This window comes from Microcaecilia unicolor, chromosome 7, assembly GCF_901765095.1.
Source record: "Microcaecilia unicolor chromosome 7, aMicUni1.1, whole genome shotgun sequence".
Lineage (NCBI taxonomy): Eukaryota > Metazoa > Chordata > Amphibia > Gymnophiona > Siphonopidae > Microcaecilia > Microcaecilia unicolor.
In genome coordinates, this window is record NC_044037.1 from 20044052 (window position 1) to 20070701 (window position 26650).

Here is a 26650-nt window from a genome sequence, read left to right on the forward strand (position 1 = left end):
GGTTTTTATAAAATACAGTGTTAATATGTGTCCCAGCTTGAGACCTATCCACTGGAATAGTGGTGGGCCAAGTTACATAGCTTAAACAGCTGAAAAGCACTAAATAGGCCTGAGAATCAGATGATGGCCTTATAGCAGAGAGCCTGCAAGAGCAGGACTGCTTGGTGAGTCTTATTGAAACCTGATACAACTTTCAAATTGAGTGTAACACTTAAGATGTAGAAATTAATGACAAAAATGGTAAAAAGCTTGGTTCTTAAAATGGAGTCTGTCTTTATAACATGGCTCCCAGAATCACAAGATAGAAAGACATAGATCTCTCTCAGTATTAGGAAAGAGGTTTTAAAAGTGTTGAAATTGGCACTATGAAGAAATCTTTGAGAGGAGGGGCAGGTGGGCACCTGACCTGCGGTTAAGCATGATTCAGAGATGAAGAAAGATTAGAAAAAAAGTCCCTCTCCAATTGAGTTGTATGTACTGAAAATGTTATATAAGAACTGGGTATCAGAGCTATCGTTGGAGTCCCTCCCCAACTTGGATCGGACAACGGCGAAGCTCTGGCCGGTTGAACCCAGATTCTGACTGAATGTACCAACTTGAAGTCCTGATTGGGTGAGAATAAAAGACTATTTCTTTTACACTGCTCCAGTCTCTGTTTCAATCTATTCTCTCTCCTCCACCTGTTTCACAGAATACTACACACACACACACACACACAAGTAAGATTCTCTCTCACTCACATAGATTTCATGTGGGAACGTAAATGGCCAAAGATTCACTTAGATCCAGAAAGACAGAAAGCTGTGGTCATGGGAATTAGATTTGAACTGCGCCTTCTGTCACCCCCCCCCCCACGCCTCCGTGACCGGAGGCGCTCCTTAGAACCCCGATTCGTAACACCATGGAATGGGGTTTCGCTGGAATTTAGGGAGGGGATGATCAACAAGATCCTAGAAGAACAAACCCTCTGTACACCTCCGTGGGCAAGGGTCCTGCGGGGGTCTAGAGAGGGGTAATTAAAAACAACAGCCAGACAAGAATAAAAGTAAAGCAAACCCTCTTTATGTGTTGCATTGTCACTACTCATGACCTATTGTAAGCCACATTGAGCCTGCAAAGAGGTGGGATAATGTGGGATACAAATGCAATAACGAATAAGGTCTTTTTAGTTTCAAAGGCAAACTTTGCCCAGGTCTTTAGCTGACAGGTCCCAAACCTACAATACATACAACTACTTGCAAGATCGCATAAACACAGGTCTGGTTCCAGCCAGCCCTCAAGAACAGGATTCTTGTAAATCTAGAGTTAAAACTTGGCTTACCTCAGCTTACTCTACAGGGCAGCTTCTCTCCTCCGCCTGAGGGTTTTACTTCCTGCTCACTGTTGAGCCCAACCCTCCTGGCCAGGCAACCTACCATCCCTGTGTTACAATGGATTTGCAGGTCAGCCTGTGATAGGTGGCTGAACTGTAACCTCAGGGGCTCTTTTACAGAGGGCATGTCCGCTGGTGGTAGTCCTGCCCTGTGCGTGTGGTTTTCGGAGGGGGTTAAATCCTGCTGTGTCGTTCCTGCTGCAGCAGCAGGATTTGTGTCAATGAATGGCAACAGATGAGAATTATGTGAATCCTTTCAAGAAGAATAGTGAACCCCTGAAGCAGTGACAGCGAAACGGGGATTCCCTGTTGGGTGCCAATGGACGCGATAGAGCCAGTTCAATGAGGACTTTGGAGGACAATGAAAACGGTAACGGAGTTCAAACATGCGTGGGATATGCATAGAGGAATCCTGTGCAGAAGGAATGGATCCTCAGAAGCTTAGCTGAAATTGGGTGGCGGAGCAGGTGGGGGGAAGAGGGAGTGGTGGTTGGGAGGCGAGGATAGGGGAGGGCAGACTTATACGGTCTGTACCAGAGCCGGTGATGGGAGGCGGGAAATACTGCTGGGCAGACTTATATGGTCTGTGCCCTGAAAAGGACAGGTACAAATTCAAGGTAAGGTATACACATATGAGTTTGTCTTGGGCAGACTGGATGGACCATGCAGGTCTTTTTCTGCCGTCATCTACTATGTTACTATGACTTAAGTTAAGTAACTGGCAGTAGTAACGCGTCACTCAATTGTAAAGGATAGTCACATTTAGATATTTAATCCTGTGAATCGTGGATACATGAGACGTCTAACAATATTTTGTGCAAACATTAACTAACGGTGTGTTACATATACTGATTACAGTGGAGTTTTTTTGGCGAAATGATGGTGTGCAGTGCCTGTGCCTTATAGTCAGTGAAATTCTGGCTGGCTGGGTGGCGATACTGAAGCCTTTTTTCTCCACTTAAAACGATTATAAGATAGTTAAGAATTAACTGCTATTGCAGGGTTAGAGCGTGTCCTGTATCCAGTGTATTACACAGCAAGTGTGAAGCTGTGTGATTTGAGTTTCATATAAATATATTAACAGTGCTGGCTATAAAGACTATTTCCCAGTTTAAAACGTTTCTAATTATATAATCAATACTGGGTGCATGCATTAGAGCACATAAAAGTCTACACAAAATTGGCTCTGAGAGGTTTTATTTTTATGACTAGTCTACTGAGATAGTTCAATGTTAATCTCTGCAAAGGGGTTGGAGTGTTCGTCTGGATTGGGTCCAGATTCTGATGGGGAGAGGAGACAGTGAGTGATCACAAGTGGGGGGGGGGGGGGGGGGGGAAAGAGTTTCGGTTTCAGCCAAAAACGGCAGTCGGACCAGTTTCGGTGCCGAATCTGAAACTCGGTCGGCTTCTACAATATCAAAGACCATACAATAAGGCTATGAGCATGCTGATGCCTTTCCTAATATCAGCTGATGTAAAACGATAAAGTCACTGAGAAGGATCAAACTGTGAAAAATAAGAATCCCTCAACAGATCCACCTTCTGATGAAAAAAAAGGGTTAGCTGCTCAGGGTTCAGGACCTTGGACAGTGCAGTTTAACTCCTGTACCACTAAGAAGCATATTTGACATAAGGAAAAGTCCCCCTGGTGCTATTTTTGCCTTCATAATCAGATTGTAATAGAAATAGCTTTCTTGAGTTTAGCTATTTTCTTTTTGTACTCTTTCAATCTTATTATTCAAATGATTCTGACATCGATGTTACCAGAGTACGTTCACTGTCCATTGAATGACATGAATTGATAATAACATCTAAATTATGCACTTTCCTCCCTAAAGACTTGGCCCATCTGTAGCCAGATATTTGGTCTTTGTCTGGGTGTCCTGTCTGTATTAATTACAGGTAGATGGCAAGGGACAGGGGCTGAGAATAATCATCTCTGAAAATGGGAAGCCCGCCTAACTAGCTGCCGTCACTGTTACAGGAAATCCTCTCTTTGACAACAGTTAAAAGGGTCATATGCCTCTTGATGGTCCACTTGATACATGTCATAGGGCTATCTGACCAGATAGATGGAAATCAATCATGAGCATCTGTAGATTAAGAGCATGTGCCACTTAAACCCTAGAAAAGCTACTAAAATTCTGCGTTAAGAGTAGATCCTGTAGCCTTCACAGAGGGTGCCAGTTATCAAATTATTCCCGATATCACCAAAGATCACGAACTGCATCTGTTTGGCCATTCCAGAACTTCTTATTTTAAAAGGTCATTCCCGACGAGAGGGTGGAAATCTTGCAAACAACATCTCCGAGAGTCAAGAGGCTCTGTTTTCAGCACTGCAACCCTTTTTTTTTTTTTTTTTAAACACAACCCCTGATGAAGCCCACAGAGTGAAACGGCTGGACCACTGTTGGGTTTAAGGGTTTTGTTTCATTTTTTTTTGTTACATTTGTACCCCGCGCTTTCCCACTCATGGCAGGCTCAATGCGGCTTACATGGGGCAATGGAGGGTTAAGTGACTTGCCCAGAGTCACAAGGAGCTGCCTGTGCCTGAAATGGGAATCGAACTCAGTTCCCCAGTTCCCCAGGACCAAAGTCCACCACCCTAACCACTAGGCCACTCCTCCACTGTTGCTACTATTTGAGATTCTACATGGAATGTTGCTATTCCACTAGCAACATTCCATGTAGAAGTCGGCCCTTGCAGATCATCAATGTGGCCGTGCAGGCTTCTGCTTCTTGTGAGTCTGACGTCCTGCACGTATGTGCAGGACATCAGACTCACAGAAACAGAAGCCTGTGCAGCCTTCTACATGGATTGTTGCTAGTGGAATAGCAACATTCCATGTAGAATCTCCAATAGTAGCAACATTCATGTAGAATCTCCAATAGTATCTATTTTATTTTTGTTACATTTGCGCTTTCCCACTCATGGCAGGCTCAATGCGGCTTACATGGGGCAATGGAGGGTTAAGTGACTTGCCCAGAGTCACAAGGAGCTGCCTGTGCCTGAAGTGGGAATCAAACTCAGTTCCTCAGTTCCCCAGGACCAAAGTCCACCACCCTAACCACTAGGCCACTCCTATACTGTATGAATTCAGTTGCAGTTTTTGATGGTGATTGGGAATGAAAGTTTAAACATTTTTACAGAACATCACAATGATACAGGGGGCAACAAGAAAGTTTCTGACCAATGATATTATTCATAACTCCAGTAAGGACACAGGGGTTCCAGGTCTCTGGGTGTTTGAGGTCATTTTCCTCGTGTGTTGCAATACCATACATCTATGCAGGGGCGTAGCCAGACACCCAATTTTGGGTGGGCCTGGGCCCAAGATGGGTGGGCAGAAGAACCTCGCCCCGTCCCACAGGCGATTTGGTCTCTCCTTCTCTCGCCTGCATGCCATATGGTCTCTCAAACATCCCCCCTCTCCCGTATACCTTTTAAATAGATTTTCACCAGCATTGAGCAGCAACTAATACACACTGCTCATGTTGGCCCCACACCCTTCCCTCTGATGCAGCTTCCTGTTTCCGCCTAGGCAGAAATACATCAGAGGGAAGGCTGTGGGGCTGGTGTGAGCAGTCTGTATGTCACTGCTCACTGCAGGTGAAGATCTGCTACTTACAAGGTATGCAGGAGGGACAGTTGTTGGGAGTTTTCAGTTGGTGGGGCTTGGGGATCCCTGCCAGCTACATCATAGGTATGCTACTACTGGGTGGGCCCGAACCCAAAGTGGGTGGGCCTGGGCCCACCCAAGCCCACCCTTGGCTACGCCACTGCATCTATGTTTATGCAGTATACTTGGCTCATTATTATTACACAGTGTTATACTTTATTTTTGAGTGCAAGCACTGTCTCCACTTTTTTTGCATTATGAATCGCATAAGAAGATCTCATATGCATTTTGCCTGCCAGCTTTAGTTCATTAAACCTACACAACTGGCATTCCCTGTCCACTTGGTGGCAGGAAGGAAAGGGAAAATAGTATGATCTCTGCTTCGGTAGCACCCCTAGTCCCTGAGAGCATAATAGACAGGAAGTAGATCTAGAAATTAAACCCATGACTCCTGTAAGGCAGTGCGAAGGTCGATAGTTTGCAAGACATTAACCGCCCAATATTTAAAACAAAAAGGCCGCTAAAACGTCAGCTATTCGGCGATATTCAGCTGAATATCGCCGGATAGCGGCTTAAAGATAGCCGGTTATATCGCACGAAATAACCGGCTATTCCCCGATTTTTAAAACCCAACCGGCCAAGTTTGGTGGCCATATTTGGCCGGCACAATAGCTGGAATAACTTTGGCTGGTCTCACTTTAAGTGGCCAACACTGAATACCAGCGTGGCCGGTTAAAATCGGACCAGCCAAAGTTAAACCAGATAGTCAATGCCAATCACCGGAAACGGACTGGCATTGAATATTCGGGTTTAGCGTCGACTGCGGGAGACAGCCTGGCTATCTCTTGCAGTCTGAATATCAGGGTCTAAAGATTTCACAATGACATGAAGCACAGCAGAAAATTAAATGCAATAAAAAATAAAAGCTACATTTCTGGCTCACTAGAACAGTGTTTCTCTACCCGTTCAGGTTCCCAGAATACCAGCAATGAATATGCATAAGACATATATGAATACAATAGAGGCGGTGAAAATTTATCTCGCGCATACTCACTACGGATATCCTGAAAACCCAATTGGCCAGGCAAAATCAAGGGCTGAGGGGTCCCTTGACTAAGCAGTGGCAAAAAGTGGCCTGCGGTAGTGTGCAAATGTGTTTTTGGCCTGCGCTGGGACATTTTTCCTGCGGCTGGGAAAAAAGGCATTTTTCAAAATGGGACAGTAGATGGCCGTGTGCTAAAATTAAAAGTAGCACGCAGCTCTTTACTGCCTGAGCCTTTACCACCACTCACTGACCTGGAGGTAAGGGCTCACGCACTACTCACGTGGTAATTATGCAGCAAGCACTGCCGATTACCGACGGGATCGCCCCCCGTGGTAGAAGATAGAAAAATATTTTCTACCGCAGGAAACAGCGTGAGCCAACTTCAAAACTACCGTAGGGCACCTGCGCTAACCCTGTGGAAGTGCCGACTTGGCACGTGCTACCTGCACGTTAGCCCTACCACCGCTGCTTAGTAAAAGGACCGCTGAGGTAAGAACCATTGCATTAGAATTAGGATTGATTATAGAACTTGTCAAGTCTGAAAGCATAGCATGAACACATCTAAGACGATTCAACCCTTGCAAAAGAGAAAAATACCACGTATTCAGAGCGTTCTCTACCTTTCGGTCCTGGCAATCCTTCAACACCCGAATGTCCTGGAAGACCAGGGTTTCCTGGAAAACCGCTGTCACCTTTTGGCCCTTGACTTCCTTTTAAACCTGCATGACCTGGAAGCCCTGCAGGTCCCGGGAGACCAAATCCAGGCTCACCCTACCAATGACAAATTAAAGTACAAGATACAAATGAATACTCGTTTCCATTCACATTTTTAAATGAGAAAAATCTTAGAAAGCAATGCATTGCATTGTTTTGGTTCTTGCAAGCTGCATCTGAGTCTGCAAACTTTGATGGTGCACCAAGAACCGTGACACCAGTCACGGAAGTCTAAGGGAATGCATAAAGGGCTCCTTTTACTAAGCCGCAGTAGTGATTAGCACGCGGCAAATGCGACGAAGCTCATAGGAACTGAATGGGCTGCCCACGCGGGAATCACTACCATGGCTTAGTAAAAGGAGTCCTTTATCATTTTCGGTTACATGGTATTTCAGAAGGTAGGGGAGAAAGATTGAGCAAAATCCACTCTCCAGACCAGTGGCGTAGCTACGTGGGGCCGGAGGGGGCCCAGGCCCCCATAGATTTGGCCCTGGCCCCCCTCCCGCCACCAACCCTCCCCCGCCGTCACCGCCTGCCCGCCCCGCCGCCGCATCCGATACCTTGTTTGCTAGTAGGGCCAGCCGAAGAGTCTTTTCAGTGCCAGAGTAGCACCTTCGTTCAACTTAGTTCCTGGTATGATCAGCTGTTTCTGACGCCTTACGTGACGTAAGGCGTCAGAAACAGCTGATCATACCAGGAACTAAGTTGAACGAAGGCCCTACTCCGGCGCTGAAAAGACTCTTCAGCTGGCCCTGCCAGCAAACAAGGTATCGGATACAGGGGCGGGCGGCGACGGCAGGGGAGGGTTGGTGGCGGGAGGGGGGTTCAAAGGGATCGTCGGCAGGGGGGGGGTCCAATGCGGCGGCGGGGCGGGCGACGACGATGGCGGCTGGGGGGGGGGGGGCGGCTAAACAGTGCCCCCCCCACCTCGGGTTCTGGCCCCCCCTCCTCCTGGTGAGGTCTGGCTACGCCCCTGCTCCAGACAGCTCAGGTTGGACTTCGTGATGAGTTTTAGCTAATCTGGCATATGCTGATGGTCAAAAACATTTTTTTTTTTTGTTAAAAACCTTTACTTATTGTAGGATACAGAGGATATTGAGTACTAGCGAGTTTAAGATTCTGCACAAATTATTGTCGCCAGCAGCTTCACATGGGTTTTGGTGCCTTGACATATGAGACCATTCAATATGCTGGAGAATGGACGATGTGGAGTAGGGGGGTATTTCTAACCATGTGGAGGCAAGGAATGGGCACTTGAATCCGCTCACTTTATGTCACATCAATACGCCCTGAACAGGCAAGCAATGGGGGGGGGGGGGGGGATGTGTTGGGTGGGGGGTTGGGGGGGCTGAGGGGGATGAATATTGCTAAAAGATTGGCATTGCTCCGGAAGTTTGATGTTTGGATTTTTGGTGTTAAATGATAAGCAATATGTCATCTAACGAGTTATTGTAAAGTTTGTGATTTTAGAGATAAAAAGTCATCTGACATTTAATGTTCACATTTGCCAAGATCATAATTGTAAAGAGGGGAGAGGGGGAGGGGGGAGTAAAAAAGGGAGAAAAGTTTTGGCGATGTTGACTATGTTGTTGGAATATTGTTTTGTATATTGATTTATGCTGTATGAATATTCCAAGTTAACTTGTAATGTGATTGTCGTCAATAAAACAGTTTAAACATAAAAAAAACCTTTACTTATAAAAAATCTTTATTTGAATAATTCTTTTTGCAGAATAATCAAACATATAAACGGCGAGTGACCGACTCACTCGCAAATGCGCAGTAGAGACTTCCCTCTCTGTCCCGCCCCCGCGTCAATACGTGATGACGAGGGCGGGACAGAGAGGGAAACTGCGCCGCTGAGGTTGATACCGCTCCCCCCCCCACCCGCCCACCCGAGGTCGCCGCTACCGTTACCCCCCCCCCCCCCGCACACACACACACACCCAGCCCGGGCCCTCTCTCTGCTACTAAACTTACACATCCATTCGCCAGAACGCAGCACGCACATCAGCTGAGCTGCCGTCGGCCTTCCTTCCCTGCCTGTGTCCCGCCCTCGCTGACGTTACGTCACAGGAGGGCGGGACACAGGCAGAGAAGGAAGGGCCGACGGCAGCTCAGCTGATGTGCGTGCTGCGTTCCGGCGAATGGATGTGTAAGTTTAGTAGCGGAGAGAGAGAGGGCCCGGGCCGGGTGGAGGGATGGCGGCGACTCCAGGGGGGGGGGGAACGGTAGCGGTGGCGACCTCACGGGGAGGGAGGGGGAAGGAAGGAAGGAAAACCCCAATACCAGCCCGTTTTTACGGGCTCAACGGCTAGTTAGATATAACTGATATTTGGGAAGGTGTTATTTTTTTTTCCTTGTATAGAACAGGCGCCTGTTTGAACTTCTCACAAAACTAACAAACAGAAATACTTCATCATGCCACAAATGATTTAAAAAACATCTAAATCAGTAGAAAAATATGTAGTCACGGGGAGTCAAAAGTCAGAGGCATCTATCTCTCTGGGTGAAAGTGTTTAAACTGCAGAAATGGGCTTTTTGAGTTAAAGCGTGTGCGTGTTGAAACAATGTGCTCACTTTTATCCAGGGAATGCCTGGTACGATACTCCCGGGGGAGGGGAGAGGGCACAGGTTCAACTACTCAGTTTTGTAGTAAAAAAAAAAAAAAAAAAAAAAAACTTACCTGCAGAGAAAGCCTGGTGCCTGCCTTGCAAAATTAAGGGGTCAATTTTCAGTGACGGTGATTGTGTTAATTTAAACACCAGCATCAACAGTTAAATGAACATGTACGTTCACAGCACGGGCGTAGCTACTATGGGGCCAAGGGGGCCTGGGCCCCCATAGATTTGGCCCTGGACCCCCTGCCACGACCCCCCCTTCCCGCCGCCAACCCTCCCCCGCCGCCGTCGTGTACCTTTGCTGGCGGGGGGGACCCCAACCCCCGCCAGCCGAAGTTCTCTCCTTGGCCGCGCACAGAAACTTGATCAGATCATTCAGCAAGCAAGCAACACCGTGCGGCCGAGGACAGAACTTCGGCTGGTGGGGGTTGGGGTCCCCCGCCAGCAAAGGTACGCGGTGGGAGAGGGTTGGTGGCAGGAAGGGGGGGGGGTCGAGAGAGTTGCGGCGGTGGCGCCGGGGGGGGGGCTAAAATGTGCCCCCTCACCTCAGGCTCAGGACCCCCCTCCTGTCGAAGTCTGGCTACGCCCCCGAATCACAGTGCTGACTACGGGGTCTTTTCACTAAGCTGCGATAAAAAGTGCCTGCGATAAAAAGTGGCCTACGGTAGTGTGGGCGCATGTTTTTGGCGCTCGCTGGGCCATTTTACTGCAGCTGGGAAAAAAGGCTTTTTTTTAAAAAATGGGGGCAGTAAATGGCTGAGCAGTAGAATTAAAAGTAGCACATGGCTATTCACCCCCCTCATGCCATAGCTGGGCTCCTAAATTTAAGTACCAGTTGCACATTTAGGGGTCTTTTTACCAAACATTTGTAAATGTATCCTTACGCAGGTCATTCCTGCTAACTAAGGCCATTTTTACCACGGGGATAAAATGGCTGATATCTGTATTTTCTCTATTAATGGTCATGCGCTAATTTTCCCATTAGTGTGTGAGCCCGTACTGCCACCTATTTTGTAAGCAGTCAGTGCCGGTGAACGGACATTTCTACGCTAAAGTGTTAGCTCAGTTCTCAGCGCTATTCTGTGAGTTAGGCGCAAATTCACTTAGAGCCTCTTTTACTAAGGCGTGCTAACGTTTTTAGCACGTGTAGTGAATATACGTGCGCTAAACACTAGAGACGCCCATATATTCCTTTGGGCCTCTCTAGTGTTTAGCACAGGGGCATAGCTACGTGGGGCCACGGGGGCCTGGGCCCCTGTAGATTTGGCTCTGGACCCCCTTGCCGACGACTCTCTCGACCCCCCCCCCCCCGCCGCCAACCCGCCGTCGCCGTCTGCTACCTTTGCTGGCGGGGGACCCCAACCCCCGCCAGCCGAGGTCCTCTTCTTCCTTCGTTCTGTTTCTGAGTCTGACGTCCTGCACATACAACGTGCAGGACATCAGATTCACAGAAACAGAACGAAGCCTTGCAAATCTGCCAGCGAGGTCCTCTTCTTCCGGCGCAAGGCTTCGTTCTGTTTCTGTGAGTCCGACGTCCTGCACGTCCCCCTCCCGCTGAAGTCTGGCTACGCCCCTGGTTTAGCACCGCTACAAATGCTAGCGCGCCTTTGTAAAAGACCCCCTTGGCAAGGGGGGGGGACTTACACATAGGCAGGGCATGGGCAGGGCTCCCACTTACGCATATAACTTACAGAACGCTGCAAGTTACATGCTAAAGCGCCGCATTTAGGCACACTCATTTTGGCCTGTTTTTGACATGGCGTAAGCGGGCACACCTAGCCATGCACGTATAGATGCCAACTTACGCCGCGATTCTAAAACGGTTATACAACTAGCACTCAGGGCACTACACCGAGGCATCTAACTTTGGCACCCACTTATAGAATTGCCTGCTCCACGTATCATCCGCACTTTAAATGGTTAACAAGAGTAACAGAAATTACAAACTGTGAGAACTTTTAAAAAAATGACGCATCACAAGGAAAACAAGCAATTAAGGGCCCCTTTTACAAAAGAGCACTAGCATTTTTAGCATGCCCTTAAAATTAGTGTGCGCTGTGTAGATGCCCATAGGAACATTAACGTGTGCTACCATTGACATGGTTAGTGCATGCTAATTTTTAGCACGCTCTTAAGAAACGCTAGCGCACCTTTGTAAAAGACATCATAAGAGAAGAGACAGAATTGCTGCCACGGTGGCAACTTCCCTTTCGTCTTGGTCTCCACTCAATTTAACTTGGTGGGGTAGACTCGATTCTATCAAAATGATGGTAGTCCCCCAAATCACGTATGCCCTTAGTAGGATTCCTATCCTGTTCCCTGCCGCTCTCTATAGGCGTCTGGAGAAGATACTTATGGAATTCCAAACACCTTATTTTTGACTGCGTATGTCTTAAATCATTTTGGAATGATGGATGGCTCACTTTAGTAGGTATCTTTCATTTCACTGGTCCTATGTTGTACAACTATGTGTTGCTTCGAGACCAGTGTTTTCAATCTATATTAAGTCATAATGAGTGCTCGCTTGTTAATACTTTGCTCGCTTTAGCTTTGAAAGTCATCTTTAGGCACTGGAAGAATCTGAGTCAAACCACATATCAGGAATGGTGGAATTTAGTATTTCAAATCTCTATATATAAAAGGCACCACCAACGTTCTAAATGAAGCCTCCAGCTGGAAGTGTGAAGGGGGAGAGATGTCCGGTTTCCCCATGAGTGTCTGCCCCGCCCTCGCTCTCTCTGTAACACAAACAGTGAAGGAAAACACAGCAAAGCACGAAATCAAATCGCTCTCTCTGTAACAGTGAAGGACTCAGAGGGGGGAGGGGAGAGAGGGCAGAAGCCCTCACTATCTCTGTAACACAAACACAGCAGGAAACTTAACACTGAAGGACTCGACTCCGAGGGGGGAGGGGACAGAGAGCTGAGGGGACAGACAGCACACTCCCACATGCACACAGAAGAAAACCTTGCTAGCCCCCGTTTCATTTGCATCAGAAACGGGGCTTTTTTACTAGTTTATAAATATGAAACATTCCTAGCCAATAAGTCATATCGATATATCTCTTACAAGGAGAAGTGGTCTTTGCTGTTGACCTACTTAGGTGATGCATGTTGAGAAGTCCTTTTCTCTCTCTCTTTTCTTCTCTTTTTCCCATTTTTTTTTGATAATTGTATGCTACTACAATGATTTATACTTTATTATGCTGTTATTAAAACAATAAAAATACTGCGACCAGAGAACAGACTAAGCATTATCTGGAGGCTACTTGTAAGGACATAATGAAAAAAAAAAACAACAAACAACTTTCTAACCTTTTGTCCTGGCAAACCAGGTAACCCCGGTGTCCCGTCTTGACCAGGTTCTCCTTGAAACCCTGGAGCACCAGGTGATCCTAACGTTCCTGGCAAACCTAAAGATAGGTAAAAACACCCATAAGAAATAGACAGTGGAGTCTACCGGAGAATCCATTTCTAATGAAAGACAACGTTAACTGAAGGCTAGTTCTAAATAGGACATTACATCCATCTAGCCCAGTATCCTGCTTCCAATCCAGAATACAAGATATCTGGCAGAATCCCCAAAAGCAGCAAAATTCCAGAATCCCAAAAGAGCAGCAACATTTCCGAATCCCAAAGAGCAGCAAGCTTTAGTTAAGCTCGTGAAACTCTATTCTAAACAGTACAGATGCTTCACTTCTACAATACAAATGTGAATGTACACTAGATTAGTTCATTTGTGTGATTTCTGATATTTATTTATTTATTTATTTGTGGCATTTATACCCCGCTCTTTCCTGCTCGATAGCAGGTTCAGTGCGGCTTACAAAGTATGGTACAAAGTATTACGGAGATAATACAGGTATGGAAACAATGTATCACAGAGATGTCATAATTACGTAGAGTAGGTTCAGTCCGGCTTACAAAGTATGGTTATACTGAACAGAGCATTTCCTAACTTGAAGGATGCTGGTAGGTGAAATAAGCACTGGAGAAATAAACGTACCATTAAAGAAATAAGCCCCCCCTTTATTCTTACATATATTACGACATACTCTGACGATGGATGTGCATCCCCATGGTGCCTGCCCTTCTATACTGCCCTTGCTGAAACCGTCTACTAGAATCTATAGCCCTTGTTACTGCCACATCTAATAATTCATCTTTAGGAAGTCTACCTTTTGGACCTGGTGGGCCGGGAAATCCAATGCCAGGCACTCCTGGATCACCTTTTGCACCTGGAAGACCTGCTCGGCCAGGCTGACCTGGTTGACCAGGTTCACCTGTAGGTAAAATGGATTAAATTAGAAAAATCAGTTTAAATGGGAAGATGAGGTATGAAAAATTCTACGGAAGAGAAGGAACTTACCTGGAAAGCCAACATCACCAGGAGTACCTGGGAGACCAGGTGGACCTGGGTTTGCCACAGTTAGCCCTGGTTCTCCTGCAGGACCTAGGAAGAGAAAAGGTATCATGGGTAATAAATGCTGGAACCTAGGAAGTACTGTGGCTAGAGAAAAACAAGCACCGGGCTATATGGGGTGATGTGGAGGGGCATAATTGAAATGGGGTGCCCAAGTTTTCCTGAGGACGTCCTCGCAGGACGTCCCGGTGAAGGGGCGGGGAAACCTGTATTATTGAAACAAGATGGGCATCCATCTTTCGCTTCGATAATACGGTCGGGGATGCCCAAATCTGGAAATTTAGGTCGACCTTACAGATGGTCGTCTTAGACTTGGTCGTTTCTGATTTTTGGCAACCTAAAACTTCTTAAAAGAAAGTTCAGCTCAGATAGATAGGGGCATAGAATTCCAGTGAAAAGAGGCAGCAAAGAAGAAAGCGATGTGTCGAGTGGATTCTAACTGTGCGTTTCTGGGACTTGGAAGGCAAAGACAATAATTGTTGAGAGAACAGAAGAGCCAAGCAGATGTATGTGAAATGGTAAGGTTAGAGAGGTAAGAAGGCAGGCCTGTTCTAAGAGCCTTGAAACGCAAAACCTTGTAAATATTTCCAAATGTCAAAGGGAAGCCAGTGGTGCTTGATGAATAATGGAGAACAAGGGACATATCTGTGAGCATGATAAAGAAATCTAGTAGCTGTGTTTTGGAGGGACTAATTTGTTGAGTTGGGATTGAGGACAACCTGTGAAAGAAATTGTGGTCAAAATACCATCTAACTGAACAGAGTTAGCGTAAGATGTAGAAGCCAGTTTTACATAGATGGGAGATCTGTAGGACAAAGGAGAGTTAGGAATTGAAAATGATTCCCAAACAGTGAAAAGTCCATGGCTTGGGTATTGGAACTAAAAAAGAGTGAGGGGGATTCTAAGGGCGGGAAGACCTCCAGTAAACCAACAAGCTACAGTTTTGTCTTTATTAAGAAGCAATCTATGATCCAACAGCCATTGTGATATCCGAGACAAACAATTCTGTAGAGGTGCAATAGACGGGGAACAAGGATTTGTAGGGTAAACCGGGAGCACGTCGTCAACGTAAAAGCAGAAAGAAATACCTGATGATTGGATAACAGTGGTCAGTGGGCTAAGAAAGAGGTTGAATAGGAGAGGTGATAAAATAGAACCCTAGGGGACCCCACATTCTAGATAACAGGGTTGAGATGTTGAGGATGGAGTGGTAACTCTGAATGAGCACTCAGTTAAGAAAGAGGAAAACCAGGAAAGGGCAGGGCTCATCAAACCCAAAAAGGTGAGGTGGGCTAGAAGGAAGGAGTGATCAACAAGGTCGAATGCAGCAGAGAGGTCAAGAGAAATTGTGAGCATAACATTATGTCTATCCAAGTGAGAGTGAATTTCACTGAGTAGAGCTGCAATTATTATTTTGTTACTAAAATGAGAGCGGAAGCCTGACTGTTTGGGATGGAAAGCAAGAGATTTTTCAAAAAAAGAGGAGGCTTGTTGGTAGACTATTTTCTCTCCAGTATTTTAGAAATCAACCATAAATTGAACACAGGCCAGTAGTGAGCCAGAACCTGGGAATCAAGGATGGTTTCTTAAGGATAGGATGAACTACAGCAGATTTCCATAAGAGGAGAACTTGACCAGAAGAAAGACTGTTATTGATAAGAAGGATTGTGGGCTCAGGGGTTTTGAGCCATGTGGAAGGAAAAGGATCAAGAGAGCAGTAAATGCTTTTCATACCAGAGATAGTTTTGGAATGCGAGAACAGGGTTTGGGGTTCAAAAGAGGATCAAGAGGACAAGTCAGTAGGTGGGGGGGGTGGGGGGAGGGATGACAATGGTGAGCTCAGGGGCCTAAGATCAGTGGATACAGAGATGCTTTTGGAGACAGAAGATGGTAAAGAGTTACAAAGATCAGAGATTTTTCATGCAAAAAAAGGGGGACAGTGTTTCTGCCTGGGAGATGTTAGTGAGTGAAAAATGGAATAAAGTTCTTTAGATGGGTTAGGGCCAGTGCATTTTTTCTAGCAAAAAAGGTGCCGGTACTCATATGCCAGGCCACCTTTCAGGGGTGGGGTGATCACTGAGAGAGCCACCCCTCAATAGCCAGGCCCTCTGCAACCAGTCACAGAATCTATGACAAGGCAGAATTGGTGTGTAAAGCCTAAGATCTTTCATTAAAACTTGGGGACCATGGGTCAATTTTAGCAGACAATGGAAAAGGTGCCGGTACTCAGTACCCTCAAGTACCCCCTCAAAAAAAAAGCCCTGGTTAGGGCAGTCTTAAGGCGGATAGTGAAATACTGGACTCTCGCTTTTCTGAAATGGAAATTGTAGATTCTAAGATTGACTTTAAAGACCTTTAAGTCAGCCTCTTTTTTAGATTTTTCCCAAATTTGCTTGGCTTTGCATAGTTGAAGCTTGAGGACACGAAGACTGCTGGGAAACCAGGGTTTTTTGATAGGAGGATGCAAAATTAACTGGCATTAGAGGGGCTAAAGAATTAAGAGCACTGGAAAGAACTGAGTGTAAACAATTTATCTGATTGTCGAGAGGCAAGTCCAGGAAGTCTGGGGTAAAATGAAAAAGAGAAGGAGATAGAGTATGCGGATCAATTCTTGAAAGTTGTCTAGTCCATTTCTGGGTTTGGGGATTTGTACATAGTGGTAATGGAAATGATACAGAAAAATGAAGCGCTAGATGATCTGACCAAGGAACCTCAACAGGAGTAGGGGTAGATAAAGGAAAAGAAAAATCCATAGGGGAGAAAATAAGATCTAATGTGTGACCAGCTTGGTGAGTAGGAAAGGAGACCATTTGAAGAAGGTTAAGATTTGACTTAAATGAAAGGAAATTCTCGGGATGAGGAAGGGTTGGGGTATCAACACGAATATTGAAGTCACCAAGAATCAAAACATTGGGGTAACGGGTTGTGTCTTCAGCGAGAGATTGATAACAATGCCGATTATGACGTTGGCATTTGTTGTCATGGTTAATAGTACAATGTTGTTTGTATTGGTTTTGGAAATGTTATTGTGGATACTGCAAATAAAAGAGATTTAAAGTGAAATGTATTTGTTACTACTGTATTTTTTTTAGAAGGTTACACTTTTCACAGGAAGCCTCAAAACTGGTTCATACAGTGTCAGCATGGCTACCTAAGTACCCCAGTACAGCCTGAACTATACAAGTCAGTATCAAACCAATGCTCTTACGCTCAGTAGGAAATGTGAAGGGAACCTTATGATAAAACTGTGCACAGTTTGCGTCAAATGACCTATGAAGAAACATGCGTCTCAGATCCTCAGAATTCACAAGGAACTGAAACAAGGATTCCTCTTCAACAATACAAAGTCAATACAATAACTTTGGTAACAGATCTAAGTGTTTTTCATGAACAGCAACAAAGAGCATGACCAACCTGGAGCTCCCGGTGCACCTGGCCGACCTGATACTCCCTGAATGCCTTTTACACCTGGAGGACCCTGCGGACCAAATCCAGGCGGACCCAAGGGCCCCCTGTCACCAGGAAGTCCAGGAACTCCAGGGTCACCTTGGGGACCTCTCTCTCCTTTCAAGGCCAAGCCGCCCTTAAAGAGAAGATGAAAAATGAACAGTATTAGCTTCACAAATGCTAAAACCTGAATATAACTACATCGCTTTTTCAGTTCAGCTTAGGAAAATAATAGGGCTTGGATACTTGCTATTACTATAAGTATTTAAGATAGCAAATTACGGAACTCCTAGTCCAGCTATCCAGTGGCGTAGCCAGACTGCCAATTTTGGATGGGCCTGAACCCAAAGTGGGTGGGCACAAAATTTTGTCTCTACCCCCCTCCCCCAGCAAAATTTAGTCACGCTAATCAGATGCATTTGTCACACAGGGTAAAGTGCTGCTTTTCAGTGCATCAGATTTCAGACAATTTATTTAATAGCCTAATCCTTTTCAGTGAGCTTTCAGAGGCCAAAACCTCCTGCCTCAGGTCAATATAATGCTGTTACGGTATCCTCTCCTGACCTAAGGAAGGAAGTATTGGTCTCTGAAACTTTATTAACACCATATTACTTTATCCTAAATTAAAAATACAATTATTTTCTTTACCTTTCTTGTATGGCCATTTACTTTTTCTCATTGTGTCGCTCCCAGTCTCTAGATTCTGCTTTCCTTCGTTTTCGCTTAACTCTTCTGCCACGGTTTCCTGGCCATTTCTCATTTTTCTCTCCTTTTTCTTTGCTTTCTTCAATATTTTCCTGCCTCTCTCTCTCTGTCCTGATTTAATTCATTCTTACTATCCATTCTTTAATTTCCTTCATCTACTTATGGCTTTTCATCTTTTTCTCACCCTTGTTCTCCCCATGCCCCTTCCTCTTATTCTCCAGTCTTTCACTACTCTCCTTTTCCATCCAGCAGCTCTCTTCTTTCTTTCTCTCCCCATCCTTCCAGTCTCCCCTCTCTCGCCCCATCCTTCCAGTAGTCTCCCCTCTTTCTTTCTGCATCCTTCCGTCCAGTGTCACCTCTTTCTCCCTACCCTTCCATCCAGCGTCTTCCCTCTTTCTCTCCCCATCCTTCCATCCATCTATCCTCTCTCCTGATCCATCTAATGTCTCTCTCCCTCTTTCTAACCAGTGTCTCTGTATCACTCTACCCTTTTCTGTTCAGTGTCCCTTCTGTATCCACATCCTTCCAGTCTCTCACCTTTCTCTCTGCATCCTTCCAGTCTCTCCCCTTTCTCTCCCCATCCTTCCATCCAGAGTCTCTCTCCCCATCCATCCGTTTTCCCTCTTTCTCTCCCCATCCTTCCATCTGTTTTCTATCTTTTCTCCCCATCCTTCCATGTTTTCCCTCTTTCTCCCCATCCTTCCATGTTTTCCCTCATTCTCTGCCATCCTTCCATCTGTTTTCCCTCATTCTCTGCCATCCTTCCATCTGTTTTCCCTCTTTTCTCCCCATCCTTCCATGTTTTCCCTCATTCTCTGCCATCCTTCCATCTGTTTTCCCTCTTTCTCCCCATCCTTCCATGTTTCCCTCTTTCTCCCCATCCTTCCATGTTTTCCCTCATTCTCTGCCATCCTTCCATCTGTTTTCCCTTTCTCCCCATCCTTCCATGTTTTCCCTCATTCTCTGCCATCCTTCCATCTGTTTTCCCTCTTTCTCCCCATCCTTCCATGTTTCCCTCTTTCTCCCCATCCTTCCATGTTTTCCCTCATTCTCTGCCATCCTTCCATCTGTTTTCCCTCTTTTCTCCCCATCCTTCCATGTTTTCCCTCATTCTCTGCCATCCTTCCATCTGTTTTCCCTCTTTTCTCCCCATCCTTCCATGTTTTCCCTCATTCTCTGCCATCCTTCTATCTGTTTTCCCTCATTCTCTGCCATCCTTCCATCTGTTTTCCCTCTTTCTCCCCATCCTTCCATGTTTTCCCTCATTCTCCCCATCCTTCCATGTTTTCCCTCATTCTCTGCTATCCTTCCATCTGTTTTCCCTCTTTTCTCCCCATCCTTCCATGTTTTTCCTCTTTCTCCCCATCCTTCCATCTGTTTTCCCTCTTTTTCTCCCCATCCTTCCATGTTTTCCCTCTTTTCTTCGACGAGGCCCATCCTGCATGCCAGCGCCAGCCTCAGCTCCCATTGCCGGCCACTGCTGCTTTTCCTGTTGAGCAGCAGGGCCGGCGCTACAAAAAGAAGCAGCGCTAACGGCGCTAAGGACCGTAGGACGAGAAATGTTTAAAAAAAAAAAAAAACGCGGCACCGGCAGGCACTGTCTCGGCAGCCTTCAGGCATTGGCTGCTGAGGCATTGGCTGCTGGCTCGCAGACTCCTCCCATCTGCGGGAGGAGCCTGCGAGCCAGCAGCCAATGCCTCAGCAGCCAATGCCTCAAGGCTGCCGAGACAGTGCCTGCCGGTGCCGCGCTTTTTTTTTTTTAAACATTTCTCGTCCTTAGCGCCGTTAGCGCTTCTTCTTTTTGTAGCGCCGGCCACTGCTGCTCAACAGGAAAAGCAGCAGTGGCCAGCAATGGGTGCTGGGGCTGGCGCTAGGCGGGCCTGGGCTGAAATTGGGTGGGCCTGCACCCGTAGCTACGCCCTTGCAGCTATCACCTTTCCAGAGATGACACACTTATTAGAATGGCACATTAGATTTGCCTTGTATCATTTTTTCACTACTACTAAAAACTAAAAGTCTGGTAAATTTGTATTATATGACTTACAGGTTCACCCTTGGAACCTGGAAAACCCGGTGCTCCATCTCGCCCAGGAGTTCCTTCCAGACCAGGAAAACCTGGAGAACCTGGGGAACCAGAGTCACCCTTGTCACCTTTCAGACCTGGAACACCAATAATGTCTCCTGGCTCGCCTTTAGAACCTGGACGGCCAGGGGCACCTTGGCTTCCGGCATAGCCCTAGAAGCAGACAAAAAAAACACATCTTAGAAAAGCAGACTTATAAGAATATTAGTAAACCGATAAAATTTAAATATCCCTACAGGTCCTAGGGAGTAGCCCCTCAAACTGGGGTGAAAGATTTCAGATGCTACATCGTGCTCTGTAGAAATGCAAATCCCACAGCACTTTCTGTAAGGAGCTATGATGCCAGTACTATACCCAGGGGACGGGGATTAAATTCCAAGAATACTGAACAACTGGAGTTGCTCCCTGAAGAAAGAAACATGCTATGCAGAGGCAAAGATATACCAGCGTATGCCTTGCCAATATTATCACCTCCTACATACTGTGCCAAACTTTAGGTAAGCCTGAGATGTACCACTGGAGCCCAGCACCTACCCACGACTAACAAAATTCAATCTTGTATGGTTCTTTCAAACTAATAAGACAATTTTCCCAAATCACAATGTACTTACTAGGGGTCCAGGTGGACCAGTCGGGCCAGGAAGTCCTGGATCACCTTTAAATCCAGGGGCACCTGGAGATCCTGAAAGAATAATAAGTGTGTATGAAATTTATCTAAATTGTATTTATACCGATAATTACCATCAACAGGATGTACTTTATTTGCAGAAATACTCACAGTCCCCCAGATATTCAAAACCATTGTATTCAGTAGGGGATAGCCGGTTATACCCCGCTGAATATTTCCAGTTAGCACCTAGGAGGTAATCCCAAATATTCAGCCATATCCAGTTATTGTAAGCCGCCACATCAGGTCACTTCAATAGCTAGTATATCTTTAGCCTGTTTAAATTTAACTGGCTATCTTTGAATATCAATCTAGTCAGTTGACTTTAAACCGGTTAAAAAATAAACCGGATATTCATTGCCAATCACCAGAAACAGCCCGGCATTGAATATCCAGGCTGACCACCGACCGCAGGAATTAGCCGGGCTCCCTCCTGTGGTCTGAATATCGGCCCCAGTGCTTTTAAAATGCATGAGTATTTGAAGTTCAGAAACCGTTCTCTCTCTTTAAAGTCTGGGGTCTTATACTGACTTCATGTGTGGCACATTTTGCAAAACCTCAAAATTCGATAAGCTCTACATATAGACACACAACCAGAAAGTAACTTTCAAAAACCATTTCTGCACATAAAACAGTGATTTATACGTAAAAGTAACCTGCTATAAAAAAGAAACAATTAAAAAAAAACCCTCACTAACCAAAAGCTGAAAAAAATATGACAAAACAATTATTTCTCCTCGGGTAGACAAACTCTCAACACACACTCTGGATACAGAACTCCGAGGTTCATTGAGCAATATTTTCAGGACACTATCTCGTATTCTACACATGTTTTGCTATACATATGTCCAGACTTTATGGACCACATTCTGTAAAAATCAGTGCCCAGTGCTAATCTATTAAGGTCACTCCAGGTTGGAAAAGTGCGTAATACCGATTCCCACGCCCATATTTGGGTGCCAGGTCTTATGCCTGCTGAAACCAGCTGTAATTCCCACTGCCCATTTGGGCATGCATCTGCGGTATTCTATAATGCTACGCACAAATGTCCAGAACACCCCTCCCATGGCCACGCCCCCTTTTGGGTTGGCGCTCTGGGATTTGGGCACGCAGTTTTATAGAATAACACATAGCACTTGCAAATCCAAACTGGTGCCAATTAATGTCAATAGTTTGTTAGTGCCCAATCATTGGTGATAATTAGCTCGTTACCCAATTTAGTTGCCTGCGCATCTCGGGATCGCGCCCTTTCTAGAATCCGGGAGTATGCATGTACAAGCATGGGCACCGTGCCATTCTGCACACGCTTCTACCAGTTACGAGCAGAGGGGTTCCCATGGGTGGAGTTGTGATGAGGATTTGAATTGTAGTGTGTTCAACAACCAAGGGCGTACCCAGACTTCGGAGGGAGGGGGGGTCCAGAGCCCGAGGTGAGGGGGCACATTTTAGCCCCACCCCCCGCTGCCGCCAGCACCACCACCAATAACTTTGACCCCCCCCCGCTGCCGACCCTCTCGACCCCCCCGCCCACCCTCGCTGTCGCCTACCTTTGCTGGCAGGGGACCCCAAGCCCCGCCAGCCGAGGTCCTCTTCTTTCTTTGTTCTGTTTCCGAGTCTGACGTTCTGCACGACGTCAGACTCACAGAAACAGAACAAACCTTGCGATCTGCAGGGCTTCGTTCTGTTTCTGTGAGTCTGACGTCCTGCACGACGCGACGTCAGACTCAGAAACAAAACAAAGGAAGAACACTTCGGCTGGCGGGGGTTGGGGTCCCCCGCCAGCAAAGGTAGCAGACGGCGACGGTGGGTTGGCGTCGGCAGGGGGGTTCAGGGCCAAAACTGCGGGGGCCCAGGCCCCCCTGGCTCCATAGTAGCTACGCCCCTGTCAACAACTATGCAACACAAACCATCTCATGTACTAAACAGCAGGCGACATGTGTGCAGGTATTTTCAGTGGGGTAACTTTCAAAGGGACCGTACGTGCGTTTTTTCCCTTTGAAAACTGGTGTAACTTGGCAGCACAAGTTAGGTGGCCTGTTCCAAAATTAGCCTCATAACCAACATTTAAAATCCCATTTGAATATCAGGCTGACCTCCAGCTGAGCATAACTGCTTCTTTGGGATTATGTGCAAAAGTGAAGGCTAGAGGTTTTAATCTCTCTAACCAAACTAAAAATGAGATCAGGTTGAATAACATTAAGGTCACATCTCTTCTCTGCCTCCTTTTCTGATTTCTAATTTTAGGGGCTTGATTTTGTAACAGGGGACCTACGTGGATAGTCCAAAAAAGGTGCCTATTTTAGACCATTTTTGTAAAGGCAACACGGATGCTTATGTGCCTCTCTCTCCCACAAACCAGCCCGAAAAAGGTGTAAAACATGTCTGTACTGCAAATTTTATAAGCTATCGTGTCAGTGGCTTAGCCAGGAATTTTTAACAGGGGGGGGGGGTGTCTCCCGTGCCCCTGCCCCGGTACTTTAAAATCATCTCTGCTCCAGTCTTCGCCCAGGCAGCAGCAGCAACACTCATAGGCTGCCTGCAGCGTGAACTGCGATTCTCTCTCTGACCTGTCCCGCCCTTCATAAAACAGGAAGTTGCATCAGAACAGATAGTCCCAGCGCAGGAGGCAGCCTATGAGTGCCGCTGCCCCTGCCCAAGTAAAAGACTGGAGTGGAGATGATTTTAAGGCACAAGGGGAGGGTGGGGGGCTGGGTCTGACAGGGGATGGGGGCGTATACAACACACGTACCTTGCACAGCTACGCTACTGTATCGTGTGTCCATTGCAACTCCACTTCTGCTCCACCCAATTACACCCCTGCAGACTCACTCTTTCTGTGCATATACCTCAGTGGCGTAGCTACGTGGGGCCAGGGGGCCTGGGCCCCCGTAGATTTGGCCCTGGACCCCCCTGCCGATGACCCTCTCGATCCCCCTTCCCGCCGCCAACCCTCCCCCGCCGTCGCCGTGGGCTACCTTTGCTGGCAGGGGACCCCAATCCCCGCCAGCCGAGGAGGTCCTTTTCTTCCCACAAAGGCTTCCTTCTGTTTCTGACGTCCTGCATGTTGTACGTGCAGGACGTCAGACTCACAGAAACAGAATGAAGCCTTGCAGATCAGCCAGCGAGGTCCTTCTTCTTCCGGCGCAAGACTTCGTTCTGTTCTGTGAGTCTGACGTCCTGCACGTACAACGTGCAGGACGTCAGAAACAGAACGAAGCCTTGCGCTGGAAGCAAGAGGACCTCGGCTGGCGGGGATTGGGGTCCCTTGCCAGCAAAGGTAGGCGACGATGGCGGGTGAGGGTTGGCGGCGGGAGGGGGGTCAAGAGGGTCGTCGGCAGGGGTCGTCAAAGTTGGCGGCAGTGGCGGTGGGTCGATAATGGCTTGGGGGGAGGGTCGGCAGTGCTGCAGGGGGCTAAAATGTGCCCCCTTACCTCGGACTCTGGACCCCCCTCCCACCGAAGTCTGGCTACGCCCCTGATATACCTTCAACACAATTTTATTAAACCTTTATAAAATTACCCTCCTCAGGTCCAACTGTGTGGTCAGACACTTAGCCTGGGACTGAACAATTATAGGGATCCAACTGGTCATTTTCAAAGTTTGCACTCCTATTGTACATATAAATATTCTGACACATCACATTTAAGCCACTAATGGACTTACCCGGTCTGAATAAAAAAACCAAGTTAGTTGAAAACACAATACTCCCATAAAGTTACATTACCAATGATGGACAAAACTCCAAGCTGGGATTTTGGTTTTTACCTGGATTGCCGGGAGCTCCTGGTTGCCCAGGTTCTCCAGGAGGGCCTTGAAAACCAGTTCCTATACAATTCACGCAGACATCTCCCTTCTCTCCTACAAAACAAGATTGCATTAGCTGTAGAGATGGGGAAATTTAATCCTGGAATCCAATGGCACAAACTCAAAGGGGCCCCTGAGTGACAATTTTGAAATAGGTCCTCAGGACAGTTTAGTTCGGGTTTGAGGCAGGCCTTTCTTTAGGAAAATTTGAACTCAACGTCTTAAGAAAGCATCAAAGCATAACATCAATAATGATTTACTAATATGCACGCCTATGTTTATTTATTTTTCTGCATTTATATCCCACATTTTCCCACCTCTTTGCAGGCTCAATGTGGTTTACAAAGACCGTAGTGGCGATCGCCATTTCCGGAATAAGAAATACAGAGTAATGTTCTAGTTAAAGTATGTAGAATACACAGTAAATTAGAAGAAAATCGGTAACCAATACATTTCGGTGTTGAAATCAAGGGTGGTGAAAAAGCATTCAATAACGACAATGTTATAAAGTAACCAAAATAAGAATAATTCAATGTTAACTAATTCTGGAACAGTTCTGATGTCATGTTTTTTTTAAGAAGGGTCCTTTTGATAAGTCTCTCTGAACAGGTTAATACCATTAACACACACTGGGCCAGATTCTATATATAAGTCGGCACTGAAAAACAAACAAACCGTGCTTAGCGCTATTCTATAAACCTCACAAATGTTACCACACTTTAGTAAGAGGGCCTCACAGACTGATTCCTAAAACCTATTATTACCATGACATTCACTTGATTCTTTGATTTCTGCAGTTCAGTTTGGAGTCATCTGCAACTTGTTAAAAAAAGGCATTTGCCTTTCGGCTTCTATGAACATAAGAACATAAGAGTAGCCATACTGGGTCAGACCAATGGTCCCATCTAGCCAAGTATCCTGTTTTCCAAACAGTGGCCAAACTAGGTTACAAGTACCTGGCAGAAACCCAAATCATGGCAACATTCCATGTAGAACCCCAAAGAATAGCAAGATTCTGGAATCCTAAAGCGTGACAAGATTCCATGCAGAATCTCAAAGAGTAGCAACATTCCATGTAGAACCCCAAAGAATAGCAAGATTCTGGAATCCTAAAGCATGACAAGATTCAATGCAGAATCTCAAGGGGTAGCAACATTCCATGTAGACCCCAAAGAATAGCAAAATTCTGGAACCCTAAAGCGTGACAAGATTCCATGCAGAATCTCAAGGGGTAGCAACATTCTATGTAGACCCCAAAGAATAGCAATATTCTGGAACCCTAAAGAGTGACAAGATTCCATGCAGAATCTCAAAGAGTAGCAACATTCCATACTACAAATCCCAGGGCAAGCAGTTGCTTCCCATGTCTGCCTCAATAGCAGACTATGGACATTTCCTCCAGGAATTTGTCCAAACCTTTTTTAAACCCAAATACACTAACCACTGTTACCACATCCTCCGGCAAAAAATTCCAGAACTTAACTATTCGTTGAGTGAAAAAATATTTCCTCCTATTTGTTTTTAAAGTACTTATTTCCATGCAACTTCCTCGAGTGTCCCCTAGTCTTTGTAATTTTTGAACGAGTAAAAAAAACTCAATCTACTCGTTCTAGACCACTCAGGATTTTGTAGACCTCAATCATGTCTCCCCTCATCCGTCTCTTTTCCAAGCTGAAGAGCCCTAACCTCTTTAGCCTTTCCTCATATGAGAGGAGCTCCATCCCTTGAAGCTGGAAATGCTAAAAGTAAAATGATTTCTAAAGCTCTTAGGGGTCCTTTAACAAAGGTGGGCTTAATTAGGTAAAGTACTACAGCCCTATGGACCTTTACCACTATTCTAAATTGTTCCATGCCACCACTACAGAACTGACTATACACACCAGTTTGTCGCAGGAGGAAAAACAGGCATGTTCTGTCTGTTTACATTCAGCCAAAGTTCTAAGGAATGGCCACCAATACTTTACCGATCAGTAGTCAAGCAAACTGATTACTGACTGCATCCTGCCTCTGCGGAGAAGAGGACACTAGACCCTCCGTGGAGAAATGGACACAGGATTATTCACTTCTCTCTTCCAGCCTCTACGTAACACTTGGATTCTGTTAATAAATCACAACTTTCTCAAGGAATATCAATAATATAAGAACAGGAA

The 26650-nt window shown here is 46.1% G+C and overlaps 1 protein-coding gene across 1 annotated transcript in view; it reads right to left on the reverse strand.

Annotated features, from left to right (window-relative positions):
• COL4A5 (collagen type IV alpha 5 chain) overlaps positions 1-26650 on the reverse strand; it is a 377606-nt gene that overhangs the window by 134771 nt on the left and 216185 nt on the right. Inside the window, 8 exon segments of the mRNA XM_030209194.1 lie at positions 6658-6808; positions 12687-12784; positions 13550-13654; positions 13741-13824; positions 17209-17377; positions 19991-20182; positions 20641-20711; positions 24462-24554. Of these exon segments, the coding sequence (XP_030065054.1) occupies positions 6658-6808; positions 12687-12784; positions 13550-13654; positions 13741-13824; positions 17209-17377; positions 19991-20182; positions 20641-20711; positions 24462-24554 (963 nt within the window).